This window comes from Barbus barbus, assembly GCF_936440315.1.
Source record: "Barbus barbus genome assembly, chromosome: 3".
Lineage (NCBI taxonomy): Eukaryota > Metazoa > Chordata > Actinopteri > Cypriniformes > Cyprinidae > Barbus > Barbus barbus.
The window spans coordinates 37936772-37958496 of record NC_136731.1 but is presented as its reverse complement, the minus strand read 5'-3'; the positions used below and the strand labels follow the sequence as shown (position 1 = coordinate 37958496).

The window sequence follows — 21725 nt, the reverse complement described above, 5'->3', positions numbered from 1 at the left end:
GAGCTGCAAAGCCCGGAGAAATGGATTTAAGGGTGGGGGGAGAGAATAATGGATTGAGGAGTCCAATGAGGGAGCTTGTGTGCTGACAGACAGCTGTGCTGACTTCAATTTAGTAAAAGCAGTAAAGCTGTTTTTACTACTCAGCTGAAATTCACACAAGAGAATGAGAGGAATTCTGTCTGATTGTTAAATACACTTTCACAAATTAATCTTTTTCTTCTTTAGGAATGAGTGCGGTTGAAATGCAAATAAGCAGAAGCTGTTTTTTTATCTATGCTTCCTGATATTTTAGTAGTAAAGTGATTTGTTGCTTTTAATTAAGCTTTAGAAATGAATCTGTTTTGTTGTAAAGATCTATCAAAAGAATGAAACAAAATAAATTTGGTAACAAAATAAATCAAAAATCTTCCATCCCCTTATGTCACTTCATACAAGAACTGTTTTAGTTATTGACATTAAAATAAAAATGAATAAATGAACATAAGCAAAATCACACAAACAAGAATTTTGTGATTCGGCCACAAACAGGAGGCTGGATAAGTAAATATAGAGTCATTTAAATTTCATACAACATTTTGTCCAGTTAAATGGTTTACTTCTTCTCTGGCAAAATAAATATAGTTCCAAGAGAAGCCAAAGCATTTGATTTTTATGTCGCTATAGCTACACATGGACTGGAACAATTTATGTACACAAAGCTCCAAATTGAAGTTTATAATCATGTTTGTTTTTATATTTTAAGGCAATACACGACACAACATTACAGTTACAAGCTTAAGACAATTTAAAAAAATACAAATATGGTACTTAGGTCTTGATGTATTCACATTGCATGCTTTTTTTCCCCAAACCACCAGTGCAAACCTGATATTCCTCCCAATTTCTTTTCCCAAACCATTAAAACTCAAACCAAATTTAATGTAAACCCAAACCAATAAAGATTTTTATTGGCTAACTCAATCACCTGCCAACAAATCAGATCAGACTGTGACAAACGGTATCATTATCTTTTAGTTAGAGATTAGTATTTGTTTCAGTGTTGTGTAGGCCAGGGGTTTTCAAACCTCTCCGTGAAGTACCCCCAGCACTGCACATTTTGTATGTCTCCCTTATCAGACAAACCCAATTCAGGTCTTGCAGTCTCTACTAATCAGCTAATGAGTGGAATCAGGTGTGTTAGATGAGGAGGGCTAGGTCCAGGATAGGTTTAGGCAATCAGCACTGTGATTGACCAATGAAATCCTTAGAATCAGATGTGGGGCGGGTTTTGTGCTGGTTTGGGGAGGGGAGGGGGGTCACATATTCATATTTATGTCAGTGTGAGGAGTGAAAAAATTTGCTTTCCTATGCAATCAAAATGGTGTACGGTGCTGGGGTGTTACTTGTGTGAAAAAAATGAGGTGTGCATGTGCACAGCTCATAGCAGCTACACTGTCTAAGTTTCAAGTGTTGTTTTTGTTAGCGTGAATGTAGCAGAATGGATGTGTGCATCTGCGAGCATGTGTTTAGAGGCATGTATGTCCTTCGTGTGGCTGTGGAGGCGTGCTTATGAGCATGTTTGAGAAATAGACATTTCCTCAACCAGAAGGCCAAGAGGAAATGTCTATTTATTCCTTCTATTCTCCAAAACCGATCTGGAAATCACAGTAAATTCACAAACCATTGTTAACACTTGAAGGTGATGCTTTGCACTCATGTGTGTGTGAGTGCTCTGACAGAAAATAACTGTGCTTGGAACAACTCCGTCCAAAGCAGGCATGCTTTTTCACTCTAAATCAGCCTCCACACCCCATTACAAACATGCACACAGCCAAACACTGCAATAGTAAAGGTCAGTGAAAAAGGAAGTGCTTTAAGAGAAACAGGAAGTTAACTGTGGGTCACAGGCTGAATGAGTTTAAAAGCTATGCAGATCATAAGAAAAATATTAAATAAGTGGAATTCTATTTCCTTTTATCACATCACAGGCATTCTAGAAATGCTGACAAAAAAAATACATTGCTTTAGAAATCTGAAAACTAGTGATCTTGGAAAACACCCAATGTCTTGCTAACTGCAGCTTAGCTGCTTGAGCTCTGGTCCTAAATCTTTGCAAATAATGTCTGGTGTTTGTGTGCCAGTCTTGCCGTACCCGCCAATGGTGACATAAATCCTCTAATGGCTAAGGAGTCGGGCAAAGTCCTGCTGCTAGGCAAACCCTGCTTGCCAAATGATATGAAATACAATTGCCTCAATGGATGTCTCATACTGGATTTCATTCTTTTCGGGGATTTTTTATTAAACCAACTTTTATCAATATCTCTCTACATTTAATCATAAATATAATCGTTTTAGTCGTAAATTATCATTTTTATTATGCTTATTTTATTTATTATCTATCAATGCAAAATAATTGTTAATCATCATTTATGATAATTGTATTATGCTTATTTTAACACTATGCAAAATAATTATTAATCATACATATAATTGTCATTGATTATTATAATTTAAATTATGCTTATTTTAACAATATGCAAAATAATTGTTTCAATTATAAATATAATCGTAAATTAATTGTATTTAATAATACTTGTTTTATTAATATTTGTCTATGCAAAATAATCAAATATAATCACAAATTATGATTATAATTTTAATTGTGATTATTTTATTAATATCTATACATGTATGCAAAATTGTTTTCATTCTAAATGTAATAATAAATTATCATAATTTTATTTATTTATGCTTGTCAATATTTATCTTCAATCCTAAATATAATTGTTAATTATTATTATTATTTTTCTTATTTTATCAATATCTATGCAAAATAATTGTGTTATAATCATAAATAAAATTCTAAACGCTAAAGCCTCTAAGTGCTGTCTGAAATGTTCATCTAAAAAGCATTTTTATCAGGCTGCTGTATTTAGGTTCAGTAATTTTATTCTAATGGCAATGTATAGGTCCTTTTCTATGCACTTCATCTGAAATAACTGAACATAAAAAAATGCTAATTTTAGAAGGAAATGTCCGATGGCACTAGAGGCTTTTGCATCTGAACTCATCATATATTCGTAATTTCTTTTATACTTGTGTGCCACAATGGTCTGAGCTATAAAAGTGCATCCTCTGAGCAATAATATTTTCTCAATGTAACCTTCTGGTAATTAAAACATCAAGCTTTAGCTCTTTCCCGGGTGACATATAAGGGGTAATAAAAGTTTACAAGGGCATTTGATATGGAGAAGATTGAATGGGAATAGAGACAGAGAGAGTTATCCTGACCATAGTTAACCTTAGACTAAAGTTGTGTGTGAATAGGCTCCCGTTGCAGTCTGGTTAAGCTGTAAGTGGGTTAGGCTGTGTGCATCTGATGCATTCTGGGCCTGATATAGGCTGCGCACACAAAGCAAGACAGAGAGAATGAGGCTGGAGTGCTGGATGAAAATTAGCTTTCTTTGGCCCCTTGAGATCCAGACGCGAGGTACATGCACACACATACACTTCAGTTGTAAATTAAGTGGACTGCTTGTTTAAACTTGCTCAGACTTGTGCCAGATTCACATACACAACAAAAAGAGGATGGTGCTACTGTTTATAAGATGCTAAGACTCCAAGATACCCACTGACTGCTCTTCCACTGACCCTGAATATGACCATGTGTCCAACAGAAATATATTTAGGGAGACAGTCCTTTATGTAACCAGGTCCACTGCACACTCACATATTAAGTGCTTGACTGGAAAAAAAAAAGCATAGGAAATTGACATGACATTTTAAGTGTTGACAGGAGTTTCCTTCAGTGTGACATGCTGTGATACTGCACGTTAAAGGAATAGTTCATCCAACAATGGATCCTCTGCAGTGAATGGGTGCCGTCAGAATGAGAGTCCAAACAGCTGATAAAAACATCACAATAACCCAGAAGTAATCCACATGACTCCAGTCCTTCTTTTAGCATCTTGTGAAGCCGAAAGCTGAGTGTTTGTATAAAACAAATCTATAAATTCTAATATTTTTATCAGCTTTTATCACTCTCATTCTGACGGCACCCATTCACTGCAGAGGATCCATTGGTGAGCAAGTGATTCTAATTCTAAATTTCTCCAAAATTGTTTCCAGTGAAGAACCAAACATTCTCATGAGAGTAAGGAGGAGAGTAAACTTTAAGCACATTTTAATTTTTGGGTGACCCATTCCTTTAAAAATAATCTGCTTGTGAAGGGGATTATTATACATCACACATCACTGTTTCTGGGACCAAATGCTCCTTCAGATCCACCTAACAATCACTCAAAACACCCAACCACATCGAAATACAGTAAAAAATAAATACATTTAAAACACTTTAACAACTGCATAACAATGCCCTAGCAACCACTCATGATGACACCCTAACATAAAACTGTACCATCATGTCTACAAATATAAAAAAAAAAAAAAAAAATTGTGAAGAACCACAATAAAATGTATACTTTGTTATACATTATACAAAATTGTAACCTGTGACTTTGATATAATATCCATATTATTGTTCATATTATCCAAAGTTGTTGTAAACAACTTATAATGTATATATATATATATATATATATATATATATAATGTATAACAAAGTATACATTTTATTGTGGTTCTTCGCAATTTTTTTTCATGGGATTATGTGCAAAACAGTGAAGTATTACAATAATCTAGATGGTAATGAGAGCATATTTAAGAGGATTAACATTTTTCTCTCTTTCTTTCTTGTATTTGGTATTTTTGTTAATCCACAAAAATATGCAACATCTGCATGTAAGAAACTCAATAACATATTTATGCGTGTTTCTTTGTTTTCAGGGATTTATAATGCAACTCTCACATACCAGGAACCGATGCTACATGCCACAAGGTGCAACTGGCTTTGCAAACAACAAACCAAACAGACTGTACAAGAAATAACCCTGAAAGAAATTGTGAGCACAGTTAAAGCAGTTCAGGTCATAAACCCATAGTGTGAAAGTAAACATCCATGGACAGCAGGAATGGGGTAACTTCCTGTGGTTAGTAATGGACCATTTTTTCTAGTTTCAAACATTTCTTGTGACTACAAGATGATATAATTATGTGGTTTTTCGGTGCTAAATAAAACAACACAAACTACCAGGCTAAACGTGACAGGCGTGCTCGGTCTGGTGGTATTTGTCTCCCCCTGCAGGTTAAAGCGGGACGATGGGTGTGGCTGTAGATGGAACTCATCTGTGGATGATGGTTGTCAATAATGGTTGGGTTTAGGGCATGAACTGAATGCCTGAGAGAAATACAGAATGCAGATGTATTCAGAATCTCTACGTACGATTTCAATTCCTGGCCAAATACGATTTTACAAGGAAGCTTAAGACCACATCACCAGCTTAAACACAATATAATAGCCCATTTAAAGAAGCTGAGAACTCACAATGACGATTAAAAGATAAATAACATAATAAATAAAATTATTGCATTCGTGTAAAAAACACTTCGATCAGATTTAATAATAGCTACTTGTTATTCTGTCCTTAAACTTGTTATTCTATACCCAAATTCAAAAAATAAATAAATAAATAAAAATTAAGAGACCATGGCATGTAATAATAAATCGGAAGACCAACACCTTTCAACAGTGAAAAATCTGCAGTACCGACATTCAACAGCAGATGGCGGCATTATATAATTGAAAAAAAATAAAATAAATAAAGTCTTGCAGATGCCAACTTCTTTGACAGAAACATACATGCAAATTAAGACTATTGAAAAGTTTAAAAGCCATGGAACCAAAACGGTAATAATACAATTTAAATATTTTAATTAGAACTAAACATAGAAGGTTCATTATACAGAAAATGTGTATAAATTGTATAATTGAAATCTAAATTGTAAAAGTGTATAAATATATACGTGGCCATAATAGTGCAAGTGCCATGATGGGGTAGAACTGTTAATGTTAATATTATTATTAATAAAAATGATTGATGTTATTAATATTTTATAATTAAAAATTTTTTTAAATAATCATTAATGAGACTATTCTTGTAGGCTACTGCTTTTCCAATTATTTGAAGAAAAAAAAGAAGAAAAAAAAACGATTTCAAAGAAAACAAAACAGAAAAAACTAAAAAAAAATAAAAAATTCTGCTCACATCATTATTCTCAATAATAAAGTAAACTGGTAAATCAACTAAAAATATAGCAGTTCAATGTCTCGCGAAATGAAACCACATCTCTAACCTACATTTTTTTATCAATTTATCTTTTTATTTTATATATATATTTATATATATATATATATATATTTTTTTTTTTTTTTTTTTTTTTTCTTGAAAATGGTTCATATGGTTTTATGAAGATAAATTTATCACCAAAATGTGCTCAAAAAGCAATTAAATGAATGAAAGATAGGTAAAAAGGTTTTCAGATGACTCATGCTGTTCTTTGACAAATCATCATTTTCCACTCAAAGAGATTCAGGTAGGCCTAATCTAATATAGGCTCTAACCTGGTTTATAAGGTAACCTCGCCTGAACTTTCTCAACACAAAACATTAAAGCATTTTTACATCAGCATTTAGAAACAGAAATATAATTTTTAATGTAAAATACGAATTTAAAATCAATTAATAGAGATTGCACTCACAACAAGCAATGAAATGTCCTCCCAACGAAATTGTGACTTTTTGACATTTTATTAAATTGCTCTAATGTTCCAAGTGCATGGCTTTTAATTTAATGACATTTTCTTGATATTTTTCATGACCTTGGGAACCCCGGATGGGCGACTCAGTGATGTGTTAAATCACATCGTTAAAACACAATTTCCATACACGAGCCAGAGGGGTCGCTTAATTTACACCATGCCCAAACCACAGCAGGAAGGCAACACAACCACATCGTGTCTTTAGAAATCAAGGCTACTGAGTCCAGAGGGGAGAGCCTCGGCGCGTGGAGTCACCGTGGGAACCGGAGACTGACAGGCGGACAGGGGAGGGGACTCTCTCCCTGCCATACCCGTCCACTCACTCAGAGGCACTCTGAATCATTCATTCAGCGTAATAAAGGAGCGTTATCAGGCGGCGGATGGTGCTCGTTAAGCGCTAGGACAGAGCTTACTGCGGTGATGATGGAGGGACAGTGCAGCCGCTGTAAGATCGTGGTGGTCGGTGACACTCAGTGTGGAAAGACGGCGCTGCTGCACGTCTTCGCCAAGGACAGCTACCCAGAGGTGAACGCATCATGCTATTTATCATTCTTACTGTTACAAACAGAAAACAAGTTACTAAATATGATGAACGGAGTGGTGGTGACAAGAGTCATATTGTTGGTTAGAGTAGAATAATAGTATGACTGTTTTAAACCAATGAACGTAGGTTGCATTAAAAGTTGTGTTTAATAAATTTAAGATCGAGTTCAATAATTTAAGTTCGAGTTCAATAAACTGCATGCTTGTCTTAAGGGACTGGTGGTCACACTACAGTGCAAATGCATAGAAAGATGAGCAGGAGCCTCGCGTTTCTATAACTTGGCACGGAGGCGTTCACTGCACGAGACGCTGAAGTGAGACTGACTGCTAGTAACCATGGTGCGAATTAAGATGGTCTCAAAAAAATGAAAAACACATAATATTTTAACCGCGTTTTCAAATAAAATTTCATTGCAAAACTATAAAAGTTATTGGCTTTTACAAGATGCAAATTATAAATTGTTTCAAATTAGACTAGACCAGGGTTTTTTTTTGTTTTTTTTGGTAACTGTCTTAAGATAAAAAATAAAAAATAAAATAATAATTTGTAAAATAAAAAAATTTTTTAATAATAACCAGCGCACTATTAAAGAGTATAGAAGACAAGTTCTTTGAAATAAATTGCGTTCTGGGAGTGGGTAACAATCAACTAACGCGATAATTAGTATCGAAGGTAGGCTACAACAATAAAACGTAAACCATCATTATTTAGGCCTGTTGGTTAATTATTCATTCATAGCAAAGGGGATCACACAAAATAGTTGAGGTGTTGTTATACTGGACTAAGTAAGTGTAAAATGTTCCTGGATCAACATCCTTGTTAATCCTAGAGCAACATTCCAAGCAACCAATCAGAATTGAGGGACAAGTTTGCAGGAAATGTCAGTTTTAGCCTTACAACCAGAGTTAGTATAGTTGTTATTCAACTATAATTTCCGTCTGATTTTAGGGATAAATTATGGGTAGGGTTAGGGTTAGGTTTAGATCTATGTTCTGGAAAATAATGTTGATCCAGGAACATGTCTTATTTGGCAAAATCACAGCAACCGTGGACTAAATGGCTATTATGATTTTTTTGCATTGCAGAATTACGTGCCCACAGTGTTTGAGAACTACACTGCGAGCTTTGAGATCGACAAGCACCGCATCGAGCTAAACATGTGGGACACATCAGGTGAGATCCGGCTTGGCTTCAAAATTGAACAGTTGCTTGGAATATCATGCTACCATACTACACGTAATATTTCTGCAGTTTGTATACTGTACATAATAAGCAAAATTGTGTTTACCTATTTTTGAAAAATCATACCTTTCCCAAAGGTGCGGTATACCACAATCATATGGTTGTATACTATATCACTTGACATTCACAAAAAGTAATGTCAATGTGATTTGTAAGCTTTATCTTTTGAGTCAATTCACACAGTCAAAACACAAATTTGGATTGAAACTTTAAATGTGCATGACTCATTTAAAGGAATAGTTCACCCCAAAATGAAAATTGTCATCAAGTCACCCTCATGTCGTTCCAAACCTGTGTAAGTTTCTTTCTTATGTTGAACACAAAAGAATATATTTTGAAGAATTCTGAAGAACCAAATAATTGTTGGTCCCCACTGACTTCCATAGTAGGGAAAGAAATACGGATGTCAGTGGGGACCATCAACGGTTTGATTACCAGCATTCTTAAAAATATCTTCTTTTATATTCAATATAAGAAAGAAACTCATACAGGTTTGGAATGACACGAGGGTGAGTAAAAGATCATTTTAATTCATTTTAAATAACATGCTTGCAATGCAGTCAAATGTACTCGCTCTCTCTCTCTCTCTCTCTCTCTCAATATATATATATATATATATACATATAGGCTAATTAGGCTATGTTAAAATCCATATAAAGTCATGCAGAATGCAAGTACAAACATAGCCAGTAATGTACTCAAGCATTGCGCTCTTTGGTGTCAAACTGATTCGGACAGTCTGGGAGTGTAAATTTTGAAACCTCTGCATTGATAGATAAACAGATAGATGCAATTGCACAAGTTCTACTGTAACAAATCCTGGTGCCAGTCTCGTCTATGCATGGACACGGTTCATTCCTGTCCCTCCTGGCTGTTGACCGCTCCCATGGCCTGGCTGACCTGGCTGAATTTGTATGAGAAAGATTGAACGTAGCTTTAACTCACAAGAGAATGTTGTTTCATCAACATTTTCTCAAATATGTGATGTCTGAACTACAAAGAGTCAAGAAGCAGAACTCTCGCTGCTTTGATTTAATAATACACAATAGACAATGCAGGGTTTATGAACACAGAGTAGAATATGATCCTGTTATATTGCTCTTGAGTTGTGGACTGTATCTGTGGGTGAGATCTCTAATATAAATGGCTTTGTGTGGATTCAAGCTTCTCGTCTATAAAAAAAAACAACAAGTTAGCCAGAACTCCAGTAATATGTTCAAGGCTGTGTATGCGTGTTTGGACAGTGCTGTCAGTGTGGATTTTAGCACACTTAGTGTTAAGATACACCACTGCTGACACACACTCATCCTGACACACACTTCAGGGGTTTCTCAACAAGCGTGACCCATAAATCCCCCGCTCTAGGCCTCTGCATGTTTCCCCACCCTGCTATAAAAAGTCCTTTATGGGAATTTCTTTTCTTGTCATCTCCATTTTTATGTTCCGATGGGAATGTTTTCCTCTCCTGCTGTTGTTGTTGGTCTGTAGAGTTGTGCTGGGTCAGACTGTAACCCTGTCGAGAGTAAATCTTCACTTTACTGTAAGCGCTCTCATACCACGGACTGGGACACGAGAGTCTGTTTCAGTGTGGACTGTGTGATAATAAAGTTCAGCTGGTAATGAACTTTATCACTGTTTAGAAACGTTGCCAGTAACTCTCTTGACAACAGCCAGGCACCCAGCAGCTTTGTGTGCAAAAAGTATATGTGTATTTACATCTATTTTATTGACCGATACTGTTATACCAAAGTGACCTAAAATTATTAAATCTGGAAATTGGTGGAACAACTTAAGATGAAATTTAATGCAAACAGAACCAAAGTATTTAAATGCTAAACTTAAGCATTTCCCAATGTATGGCCACATACAGTACATTAAATGTGACCCTGAACCACAAAACCGGTCATAAGTAGCAAGGGTATATTTATAGCAATAGCCAACAATACATTGTATGGGTCAAAATTATAAATTTTTCTTTTATTAAGAAAAGATAATTTTCCATTAACATATTTAGTAAATTTCCTACCGTAAATATATCAAAACTTATTTTTTGATTGGTAATATGAATTGCTAAGAACTTCATTTGGACAACTTTAAAGGAGATTTTCTCAATATTTAGTTTTTTTTTGTTGTTGTTTTTTTTTGCAGCGTCAGATTCCAGATTTTCTCGGCAAAATATTGTCCTATCCTAATAAGCCATACGCCAATGGAAAGCTTATTTATTCAGCTTTCAGATTTTGTATAAATCTCAATTTCCAAAAATTGATTGGTTTTGTGGTCCAGGGTCATAAAGTGATTTCTGTATCAAGTTGTGCTGCCAAATGCATTTCAAAAACAACGGCTAGCTATGTTTGGAAATACATACCAGCATACTACTCTTGCTATTTCTGTAGTATGTATACTCTGCATAGAATACCCAGATGACCTTCTACATTTGAGAAAATGTGCAGTATACAACAGAGCTCACTGCATGAAATACTGTATCCCACAATGCAATGAACTTGACTTGACCTTCCATATCTAGCGTGATGAACGAGCCAGACGCAGAATCAGCTATGAAATCTTTTTCTTGACAAATGTTAGTAGGTTTTGACAACTTGTTGTCTTAAGCTAGGATAAAAGGAAGCATAAAATAATTAGCTTTAAGTGCTAGAAAATTATATAACCATAACTATATTTTTGTAAAAAAAATCCTAAAAGTGTGATAAAAGGAAATATTTTTGACATGAAAGCTGCAAAATGATGTAACTGTGGATAAATCTTAATTTGTCACAATGTGAAGATTTGTAATGAATGTGTGTGAAAGGTGAATTGGAGAGCTGGATGAGTGTTTTTTTTTGGCCCGGCCATCTGAAGAACTAGGGCAACTAATGATTTGATGACTAATGAGTAATGAGAACGTTGAATAGTAATGAGAGCTCGCTTTGTTTAACTGTATGTGATTTGTTTATGTTGTGTATGCTTTCTGCAGCATTTTGAACTGTCCTTCAGTTTGTGGAACCAAACAAGCAACATGCTGACAGAAATCCACTTACAAGAAAGTGTATAATCATACAACGTCCATTGTATTCACATATCTGTCAGTACAGTTTTTGTTTGTTTTGAGATACTGAGAGTTGAGTTGAAAATGGTAACCGACAGCATGCTACATATGTTGTTGTTAGAGCTTAAAGACAAAATTAAAATGATAATTTACTCACGTCATTCCAGAGCTGTGTGACTTACTGTCTTCTGTGGAATGCAGTATATATCTTTTTACATGTCGTTAACACTGTCATTAAAACTTTTTAGTAGTCCACCATAAACATTCTAACTATAAGTAACTTTGCAAGTACGTCAACTTATTCTACTAATCCTGACCTAACAGTTTATTAATACTCTAATGAGACTTAGTTGACGTGTACTTGCAAAGCTGCTTATAGTTAGTAATGTCTAAAGTGGAAGAAATAATGTGTAACCAAAATGTCCATACAGTGACTTTTACTGTACAGCCAAAAACTGTTCAAACATTCTTCGAAATATCAAACAAGTCACATAGGTTTGGAATGACATAAGTCAGCAAATGATGAAAGAATTTAAAAATGCAGATGACTTGTATCCCTTTAGCTACATTTCCTTAAATTTATTCGAATTTCAATTTTTTTTTATTTAGATCATTTGAACAAAAATAAGCCACGCACTGCACTGTCAATTCACCTTTTACTGCTTAATCCTGTTCTGTACACACACATTTGTGTACAACCAAAATTTTTCGCGTTTTACAACCAAATTGACTCCTAGAAAATGCAGTTGGGACTACCGGATTTTCAGAAATTTGACGCTTTGTGTACTCAACTGAATCAGTAGCGGTTATTGATGTATTGAATTATTTGTGTCTCTCTTCTGTATGCACGGTGCAAGAAATCACATTGAGTGAGGTCCATCTTGACTCATCGGTGTTGCCAGATCTTGCTATAAAAACAGCAAATAAGAACAAGTCCATAATAAACAAATCCAAACATGCTATTTTAGAAATAAGCCACGTAACAAAATATAGCAACCTGCACCTGCCTACTTTATTAACCCCTAAATAAGCATGGCTTATAATAAGTGGACATGGCATCCCTTGAAGAGCACACCCTGTAAAGCAACTTTCCAAACATAAACAAAACACAGTGGCTCTGTCAACAGTAGTTTTAGTTAAAATTGCTGAACATAATGAGTCTTTAGTCATTGTAATATTGCTTAGGTCAAAAATAGCGACCACCAAATGCATGAGACGGCAAAATACTGCTGTGGTTACCACTGTGTCAGTCATCCTAGTTTTGAGTTCTGTTCCAATACACACGAGACTGTAATTTCAGAGTTTCACTCCCGTATTTAAATGCGGTTGAAATGCTACAGTGTGTATGTGGCCATTGATAACTCCTGCACACTGGTAATCATATTTTAATGCAACATTTCAGTCTTACAACCTTCAGGCGTTGTTTCTGCCAGCATAGCATCCTTATTTTCAGTTTAACCTTTTTCATGCATTGCCCTTAGGCCTGTTTAGATCTAGAAAAATGCAAACGTAAACACACATTCACACAGGTAATCACGCTGTGTCTCTGATGGGTCTTAATGAGGTGTCTGTCAATGTTTGTGTGAGCATATGTGTGCTGCTACTGAGCTAACTGACACTCTTGTGCTTACGGCTACATCTTCAACAATCTGTAATGACGTCCCATAGAGTCCTACTTCATCCACACACACACACACACACACAGCTGCACAGCTGGCGAGAGGTGAATCTAGGGACTGGAAGAGGAGAGTGTTTACTGGCAAACATTCAGGTCAGCGTTTCATACAGACACACTGTTCTTAACAAGTCACAAATCATGTCTAGCACTACAGACGTAATCACAGTAATAATGGCTCGAAAATAACAAAGAAAACAACCGGTCGAGAATTCTGTGGAGGCATGTAACACCCACAGCAAACAAGACAGGAAATGAATGTTTTTTGTTGTTGTTGTTTTTAACATGGCATGAATGTTTTTGGATTGGCAGTGGAGAATGACCATAAATGAGAAGGATTTCAAATTATTAAATAGAAAATCGGATTAAAAAAAAGAAAACAAGAGTGTTGAGAAAAGAGCACACACACATACAAATACACAGAGGCTGAGATGCAGAGCAGCTGTAGAGTAAACACTGTTTCTCTCTCTCTCTCTGTGTGTGTGTGTGTGTGTGTGCATGTGTGTGTGTGTGTGTGTGTGTGTGTGTGTGTGTGTGCATGTGTGTGTGTGTGTGTGTGTGTGTGCACCTGGTATTCATCACGTCCTGGGGACCAAATGTCCCCACAAGGATAGTAATACCAGTAAATCTTAATCTTGTGGGGACATTTTTTGGTCCCCATGAGGAAACAAGCTTATAAATCATACAGCATAAAGTTTTTTGAAAATCTAAAAATGCAGCATGTTTCCTGTGAGGGCTAAGTTTAGGTGTAGGGTTGGTGTAGGGCAATAGCACACACAGTTTGTTCAGTATAAAAACCATTACGCCTATGGGATGTCCCCATAAAACATGGAAACCCAACATGTGTGTGTGTGCATGTGTGTGTGTGTGTGTGTGTGTGTGTGTGTGTGTGTGTGTTTGGGTTTATCGAGCTATACTTTGGGGGCAAATCTGTCCCGAGAAGTAAGCTAAATCTGGTATGAAACAAATTTGACAATGTCCCTTTGGGGCATTTTTATGAAGAAATAATAATAATATACTCTATTATTATTATTATTTCATACATTGTTACAATAAATTTTATTACAATGTATAAAAAGAATTTTACCTCCGTCATTCATTATTATTTTTATTATTATTATTAATACATGGAATTAATTATTATTTGTAATAATTGTCAATACAATTTATATGTAAAAATACAATTTTATTATAGGAATGAAAGGAAAATAATTCATACATAAAATAAATTAATAAAAGTAATTATTGTTATTATTATTATTTGATAGATGATTAAATTAATTTCCCTTTTGTTGTTATTATTATTACTACTTTCTCTCTCTCTCTCTCTCTCTCTCTCTCTCTCTCTCTCTCTCTATATATATATATATATATATATATATATATATATATATATATATATATAATATGAATGTGTGAATCATATTTTTATGAAAGGGTAAAGGTGTAAAGGTTTACTTGTTTAGAGGATGGATAGGGTTTTGGTGATTATTTTGGGGTTTATATAAAAACAAACAACAGAAGTCTATGGTATGTCCTCATTTAAATAGCTAAGTAAACAAGTTTATTTTAGAAGCTGTTGTATGGAGAACAGAATAAAGTGCTTCTGTGTCCCTGTGGACTAGCACACTCAACTTGGCAACAAATAACAAACAAACGATATGACGACAGAAAGCTTTTTTTCATTCCAGTCTTTCACTTTCTGAACACGTTTATTAGTTTTGTCTCATCCTTATTTGCACTCTCATCTAGGAAATTAGATTTGACCATCTTTCCCTGGCTGTGGTTGACAGACCTGCCAGAGGGGATTGTGGGACATGCAGCTCATAGGGTGGCTCTTGAGGCCAGCCCATAATAACTGATAGCTTTGATCAGTGCTTCAAACACTCATTGTCACTCTCACACTTCCTCTCTGTCTATGTCTGGATTTGTGTCCTCACTCGAGGGAATGACAGGAGGGTGAGAGATGAATGCAAAGTTCGAGAGAGGAGATCAGGAAAGACAGAGAGTATGCCAATTTCAGACAGTGGCAGTTCACAACGCTATTCAAAGTACTGTGTAAATTATGTGAATTTTCTATATGTATACCAAAATATTATGAGCTCAACCTGACCGTCTTCTATTTTCAACATCACAAATTAAATGGAAACTGATTTTTTAAACATCTTTTTTCGCACTACCAAACAAATTAGCCAGTATTCCACAAAATCAAATTAATAATGGTTTTGATTTCTGTGATAATGACTGGACAATTAAACATGCAATTCAGTGAGGTCATGTGACAACAATAGCATAATACTGTTCTAATATGCTACTGTAACAAAAAAGTATTATACTATATTTAACTAAAACTATAACCATAGAAAAATGTTTTTGTTAACTGAAAATATTAACTAAAATACATTTTCATTGTTACTTTTTCACTTAATGTTCTCTATATATAAAATCACTAAATGTTTAACTAAGATTAAAGTTAAAAAGGAAAATATAAAAATGAATTCCAAATATTAATAAAAAATATAATAGTATCTCAATGTTACTAAAATAACACTGGTGATGACCTCATCACATTGCATTAATGGTGTCAAATTATTATCTAGGAAATAGAACAAGTTAAAACTGAATTACAAATGCAAAATGTGTAAAATGTTCAATAAATAAAAAAATAGAGACATTAAAAATCTCTGGTGTATACTTTTGGTTCATTTCCATACACTGGAAATGGAAGCATCAAGTTGGGCAAATTGCATTGTGGGAAACACAACTATTTCTGGACCAACACAGAACTGAGCTGAGTTATGAATTAGTTGTGTTTTTAGAGCTTGAATTTGGATTTGTCTTTTGCATCGAGTCCTGTTTTTTCCTGTTTATTACTGTGAAGCTGCTTTGAAACAATCTCTACTGCATAAAGTGCTATAGAAATAAAGGTGACTGCACTTGACTGAGCCCTGGGACAAGAGTGGCTTAGAAAATTCACAATGTGCACAGTATACAGTATGCATACTTTATTCTGCAGAAATAGTATGGATGCTAATGTTAAAAATGCTATTCCGAACACAGCCAAAGAGAAAGAATTTACTGTGCTGGAATTAAACTAACCTCTCCTTCCTGTTCAGGCACTCAGCACTGTAGAAACATCAGTCTTTTATATCATCTGCCCTGCTGTATGACCCACTGTACATGATTTGTACGTGCCACAGCATTCGCAAGCACCATTAGCAGTGTTTCCTCTTTGATTTGAACATCAGCTTTATCGTAATGAAGCGTTTTCATCCTGACCCCTCACTGTGCTTGTGTTCTGCAGGGTCCTCGTATTATGATAATGTACGGCCCCTGGCGTATCCAGACTGTGATGCTGTGCTCATCTGTTTTGATATCAGCAGACCAGAGACGCTGGACAGCATCCCTAAGAAGGTCAGAATCTCCTCTTATTTCCTTTTTTCTTTTCTCTTATCGTAAAAAAGAGAAATATCAGTATATACTTGAAACAGTGCATGTTGGAATGACATTATAAGCTGTAGTTGTAAACACGCACATACTTGCAGCATTAGTCTCTCGCTGTGAAAACACAATGTAATTGTCGACTAAGAGAAGTTTTTGTTTGTGGCTGTTTAGCAGTGAGAGGATGACGGCATTTACACAAAAACACAACCTAAACACAGATGCCAACAATTATGTGGTGATGAGGGTGTGAGCCTAGCGCTGAAGGGTTTCAATGTGTTTTGAAGTTTTTTGAGTATATGTCTGGTGAGAAAAAGATATTCAGATGATATAGGCAATATTATAAAATATCACATATTTATATCACAGAAACGGTTAACACTACCATTTAGAAGTTTGAGGACAGTAAGTTTTAGGGGTGGACGATAAACCGGTAGACATGATTAACTGGAAGAAATTTGTCAATAACCAATTTTGCACTATGATCTCTATCGCGGTTACATGCTCACGTGACATTGCTGTGATATGTGGTCAGGAAAAATGATCATTTGCACACATTTTTAAGCATTGCGGTTGAAAACAAGTGATTTTAAGAGAACTCGTTTAGCTGTAAGCACTGTTTGAGAGGCGCGCACACATAAAGATGGTGCATATAGAGCGTGGGAGTATTGAACGGAGTTATTTTTACCTCTTTATAGGCCTTCCACGGTTAAATACACACACTTGTTTATGTCAAAATGCCCTTTTTTGCAAGTATCCTCTTAAACGGTAATTTAGGTCTTACTGTAAGTGAAAGCAAACAGCTGAGAAAGAAAACGTGTGTAACAGACTAACAGTATATTGGTCATGTGGGCAGCTCTTAAAGTGACAGTAGTCTAATATTCCTGCTGTCTGTCGTTCATATTAATCAAACTACAAATGAGAAAAAATCTATCACTGCTCTTGACTAAATCACTTTTGTAAGTTTCATAAGAAGAAATATATATTTCATTTACACAATGAAGAATATGCAGTGTTTTTATACATTTGATTACTTAGTTTATACAATGTAGCATTTCTTATTTATTTGTTCTACTGAAGTTTTTTGTCCTATTGCTTGTAATTAGTTTCTTATTCTTATTTAATCGCTGACTATTTACTTGTCTTCAGTGAGCTTGTGTTGTCTTTTTTTTATGTTTTTTTTATTTAGGCTAGTATTAGTCTTTTTTTGTAATATTGACACTGGTGACAACTGACAAGAATTATGAAATTTCTATGGTATCAAAAGTTTTCTTATCATAAAGAACAAAAATAACTATATTGTGAAATATACCTTTAGTGTGAAATATAATTACTCATATCATGATATAAGAATTAGGTCATATCGCCCACTCAAGTTTTATTATTTTAAAGAAATTAATGATTTTATTCAGTAAGAATACACTGTAAAAAAGAAAAAAAGTTGTGCCAACTTAAAATTTTAAGGTAATCAGCTTCAGCAGATTTTTGAGTTTTCGCAACTTATTTTTTAAGGAAATTTCTCAACTTTTTTGTTGCATAAACTTAAAACAAGAAGTTGAGGAAACTCAAAAATCTGCTGAAGCTGGTTGCCTTAAAATTTTAAGTTGGCTCAACTTTTTTTTTTTTTTTTTTACAGTGTACTAATATTGCATACTAATATAATATTGACCAAAAGTTTTTTTTTTTTTTTTTTTTACAATTTTACAAAATATTTCTATTTCAATTTTTTTATTTTCCAAAAACACAAAAAAACATTTATCATAGCATATTAAATGTATCACACAAATATTAAGCAGCAAAAAGAAATGTGACACTAAAACTGGAGTAATGATCCTGAAAATTTAGCTTTGTATCACAGGAATAATTTACATTTTAAAATACATTAAAATAGAAAACAGTTATTTTAAATAGTAAAAATATTTCAAAATATTACTGTTTAAATTGTGTTTTTGATCAAATAAATGTAGCCTTTGTGAGTGACTTTTTTTCAAAAACATTAAAAAGTCTTACAGAACCTAAACTTATAACAATATAACTTTAAAAAAAAATTATAATAGAGTAGTTTAATTTTTATGTAATAATCCCAAACTATGACCAAAAGCCTTTCATCTCTAAACCATCACTGCTCTTCTGCTAACCCTGTTACAGCAGACACACTGAATATCTTTACACCAATGACTTCAGCATCTCACCTCTGAGGCCACAGAGGCGGAGCTAAAGGCCGTTGTGGAATGTTGAAAGGCAAGCGGTGACCTCCGATTGGCCAGTTAACGGTGGCATATATGGTTAAAGATCACAGCACTGTTTGATGGATGGTTGAACACATTCAGAACCTGTGAAATGGTGCCATAGCTGAAATAGCTGAACCTTTGCAGGGGCTGGTGAACAACACACACACAAATACACCATTCTTACACACAAAAGCTGTACGTATAACTGGCTTTGGATGGTTCTGCATTAGCAGGAATGTCCCTGAAAGGCTCTTGTCGGGGTCATTTTAAGCTATGTTGATGTGAAAGGAAATTTAAAGCTGTTGTTGTTTACTATGCTGTATAGTTAATTGCTTAAAACTGGTGTAAATATTGTGCAATTTGATTTGGATGTGCATGAGTGTGAGTGTTTTTAAATAATCATACAATTACTGGTCAAATTGCTTCCCTAATTCTCTCTCAGATGTATGCACAACTACATTATGCACTCATTATGTGCACATAAACTACAAGGAGCAAAAGCAATGTGCCACAGGCTCACTGTATCACAGCATAAACAACTATTGCAAGTATTGACTATAAAGTAGAATCAAATATTTAACTGCCATGATCCTTCAGAAATCGTTCTAATATACTGATTTGCTGCTCAAGAAATGTTTCTGATTATTCATGTTGTGCTGCATAATATTTTTGTGGAAACCATGAAATATTAGAAAGAATTAATTTGAAATAGAAACTTATTTGTAACAACGCAAATCAGATTGGCCAATTGCATGCATTCTGGATGAATAAAAAAAAATTAATAAAAAAAAATGTGACCCCAAACTTTTGAACAGTAGTGTAGATGCATAGATTTTATCTAACATGACTTACATATGACAGATTCTTTCTTTTCTTCTTTCAGTGGCAGGTGGAGGCTCAAGAGTATTGTCCTAATGCAAAGTTGGTGCTGGTTGGTTGTAAGTTGGATATGAGAACAGATGTCAGCACCTTACGAGAACTGTCCAAACAGAGACTCATACCTGTCACTCATGAACAGGTGAGTGTACACACACTCACACACACAGGGGACTGGAACATAAAGAGAAAAGAGAGATTGTGTTAGGACATTAGTGTTTATTCAACTGCTGCTACACAAACATGAGAACAAAGACACATAGTATTACACAAACATGCTTTTACAAAGTCTGGAAGTCTGCTAGCAAGTTAACAGTACAAATATACCTTGTAGGCTGTCAATTCAAGGTCAAAAATAGTAATGTGTTATTTAGGAGCATGTGTGTAAATAAAAAAGTCTCCTTGAAAAGTTTTCAAAAATCAGTTTTAATAAGGTTAAGCCCCGCCTTCCTCAGTGACTATTCGAAAATACTGTCTAAAATATTTTTAGATGAAAGTATAGCATCTCACACTGCAGTTGGCTTATGGCACAGTTTGAAATGTCATGTCAACCGCTCTTATATTGTGTTTGAAACCATTTCTTAAGCATGCACAGACACTAAAAGAAAGCTCTATAATTACACACAGACACCGAACTACAGAGAGAGCAGTAGAAAATGTTCCCTCTATTACGTCAATGCTCTGAGCGGGTCTACTCGCTGTAGCAACATTTCATTATAAAACACCTTGTTCTCTCTATAATTCTGCTCTTTAATGAGAAGAATATACGTCACTTCACATGAAAATGGTGCAATTATGTGTCCCGCTACTTTTAGAGGCACCATTAGAGGCACAAATTACTTTCATTTTTGTTGTGAGGCCTATCAGATAAGTTCATGTACTTTCACTGATCTTTTGTTGTAGAAAATAAAATGACAATTTAGCAGAGTTTCAGGTATTATTTCTGCACCCTTTTCAAGAGAAAATAACATTAGCTGACATGAACAAAAAGCGCAAGAAGGGAGGGATGAAAAAACAGTTGAGTGGCGTGTTTATTTTTGCTTTGACATTTGGTTCAGCTTTTGCTGTAATTCATATGAACAACAAAAAAGAGTTTCCATTAAAGAGCGCGAGAGAGAGGAATGACAAGGAAATTGAGAAATGCGAACGTAAATTCTCTTGGATATGTCTGACACAGTACAATTAAGCTGACTTGTTTCTTTCCGTCTATCAGGGGAGCTCACGAGCACGCGAGCTGGGTGCAGTTGCGTATGTGGAATGCTCGTCCCGAATGTGCGTGAACAGCGTCCGGGACGTCTTTCACATCACCACGCTGGTGTCCGTCAGACGTGAGGCCATCCCGAGCCTCAAGAGAAGCTCCTCGCGCCACGCTCTCAAGCGCATATCTAACCAGCCTCTACTGCCAGTCAGCTCACAAGCCACGCCCCTTGAACCCACCCCGACCCTCAGGGAGGACAGAGCCAAGAGCTGCACAATCATGTAGACTAATGTACACACAGTCACAGTGGCATGTGTGTGTGTGTGTGTGTGTGAATGAAGACGTGCACAAAAAAACAGACAGATACTCTGTATTTATGGGAGAGTCCTATTGTCCCATATATGGCCCATGGGATTGTACAGCTGTGTGAATACATTATATAGAGGAGTTCTATTTATTAACTTCAAGTTTGCTTTTATTTTTATCATTGTGGTATTGCTTAGCTGACCTAAGTGTCACAAACTGTGTAAAGCAGATGCAAAGAGAATAAAAAAAGGGTTTGGATTTTTTTGTGTGGACAGCTTCAATTTACCTTTACTAAAACGACACTTCTTTTTGCTTTTAGTTTTTTTTTCAGTGTCAAGCTTAAATTTTCTCTCTTGGGTCACACTTCTCTAGAGATCGCAGATCTGTAGCAAGCTCATTTGTGTGGAACTAAATCCCCAGAATTCTGGAGTTCTGAGAATCTTTCCCCAGCTTTAGCCATGATTAGCATTAGC

The 21725-nt window shown here is 35.1% G+C and overlaps 1 protein-coding gene across 1 annotated transcript; it reads left to right on the top strand.

Moving 5' to 3' along the window:
• The first annotated feature begins 6921 nt into the window (after positions 1–6921).
• Positions 6922–21513, top strand: LOC306845675 (rho-related GTP-binding protein RhoN-like). The gene is made up of 5 exons (XM_079378605.1): positions 6922–7221; positions 8326–8413; positions 16505–16614; positions 19756–19890; positions 20962–21513. Exons 1-5 carry the CDS (start codon positions 7117–7119, stop codon positions 21229–21231), a joined length of 708 nt encoding a protein of 235 aa, XP_079234731.1. The 5' UTR covers positions 6922–7116; the 3' UTR covers positions 21232–21513.
• Positions 21514–21725: the final 212 nt, after the last annotated feature.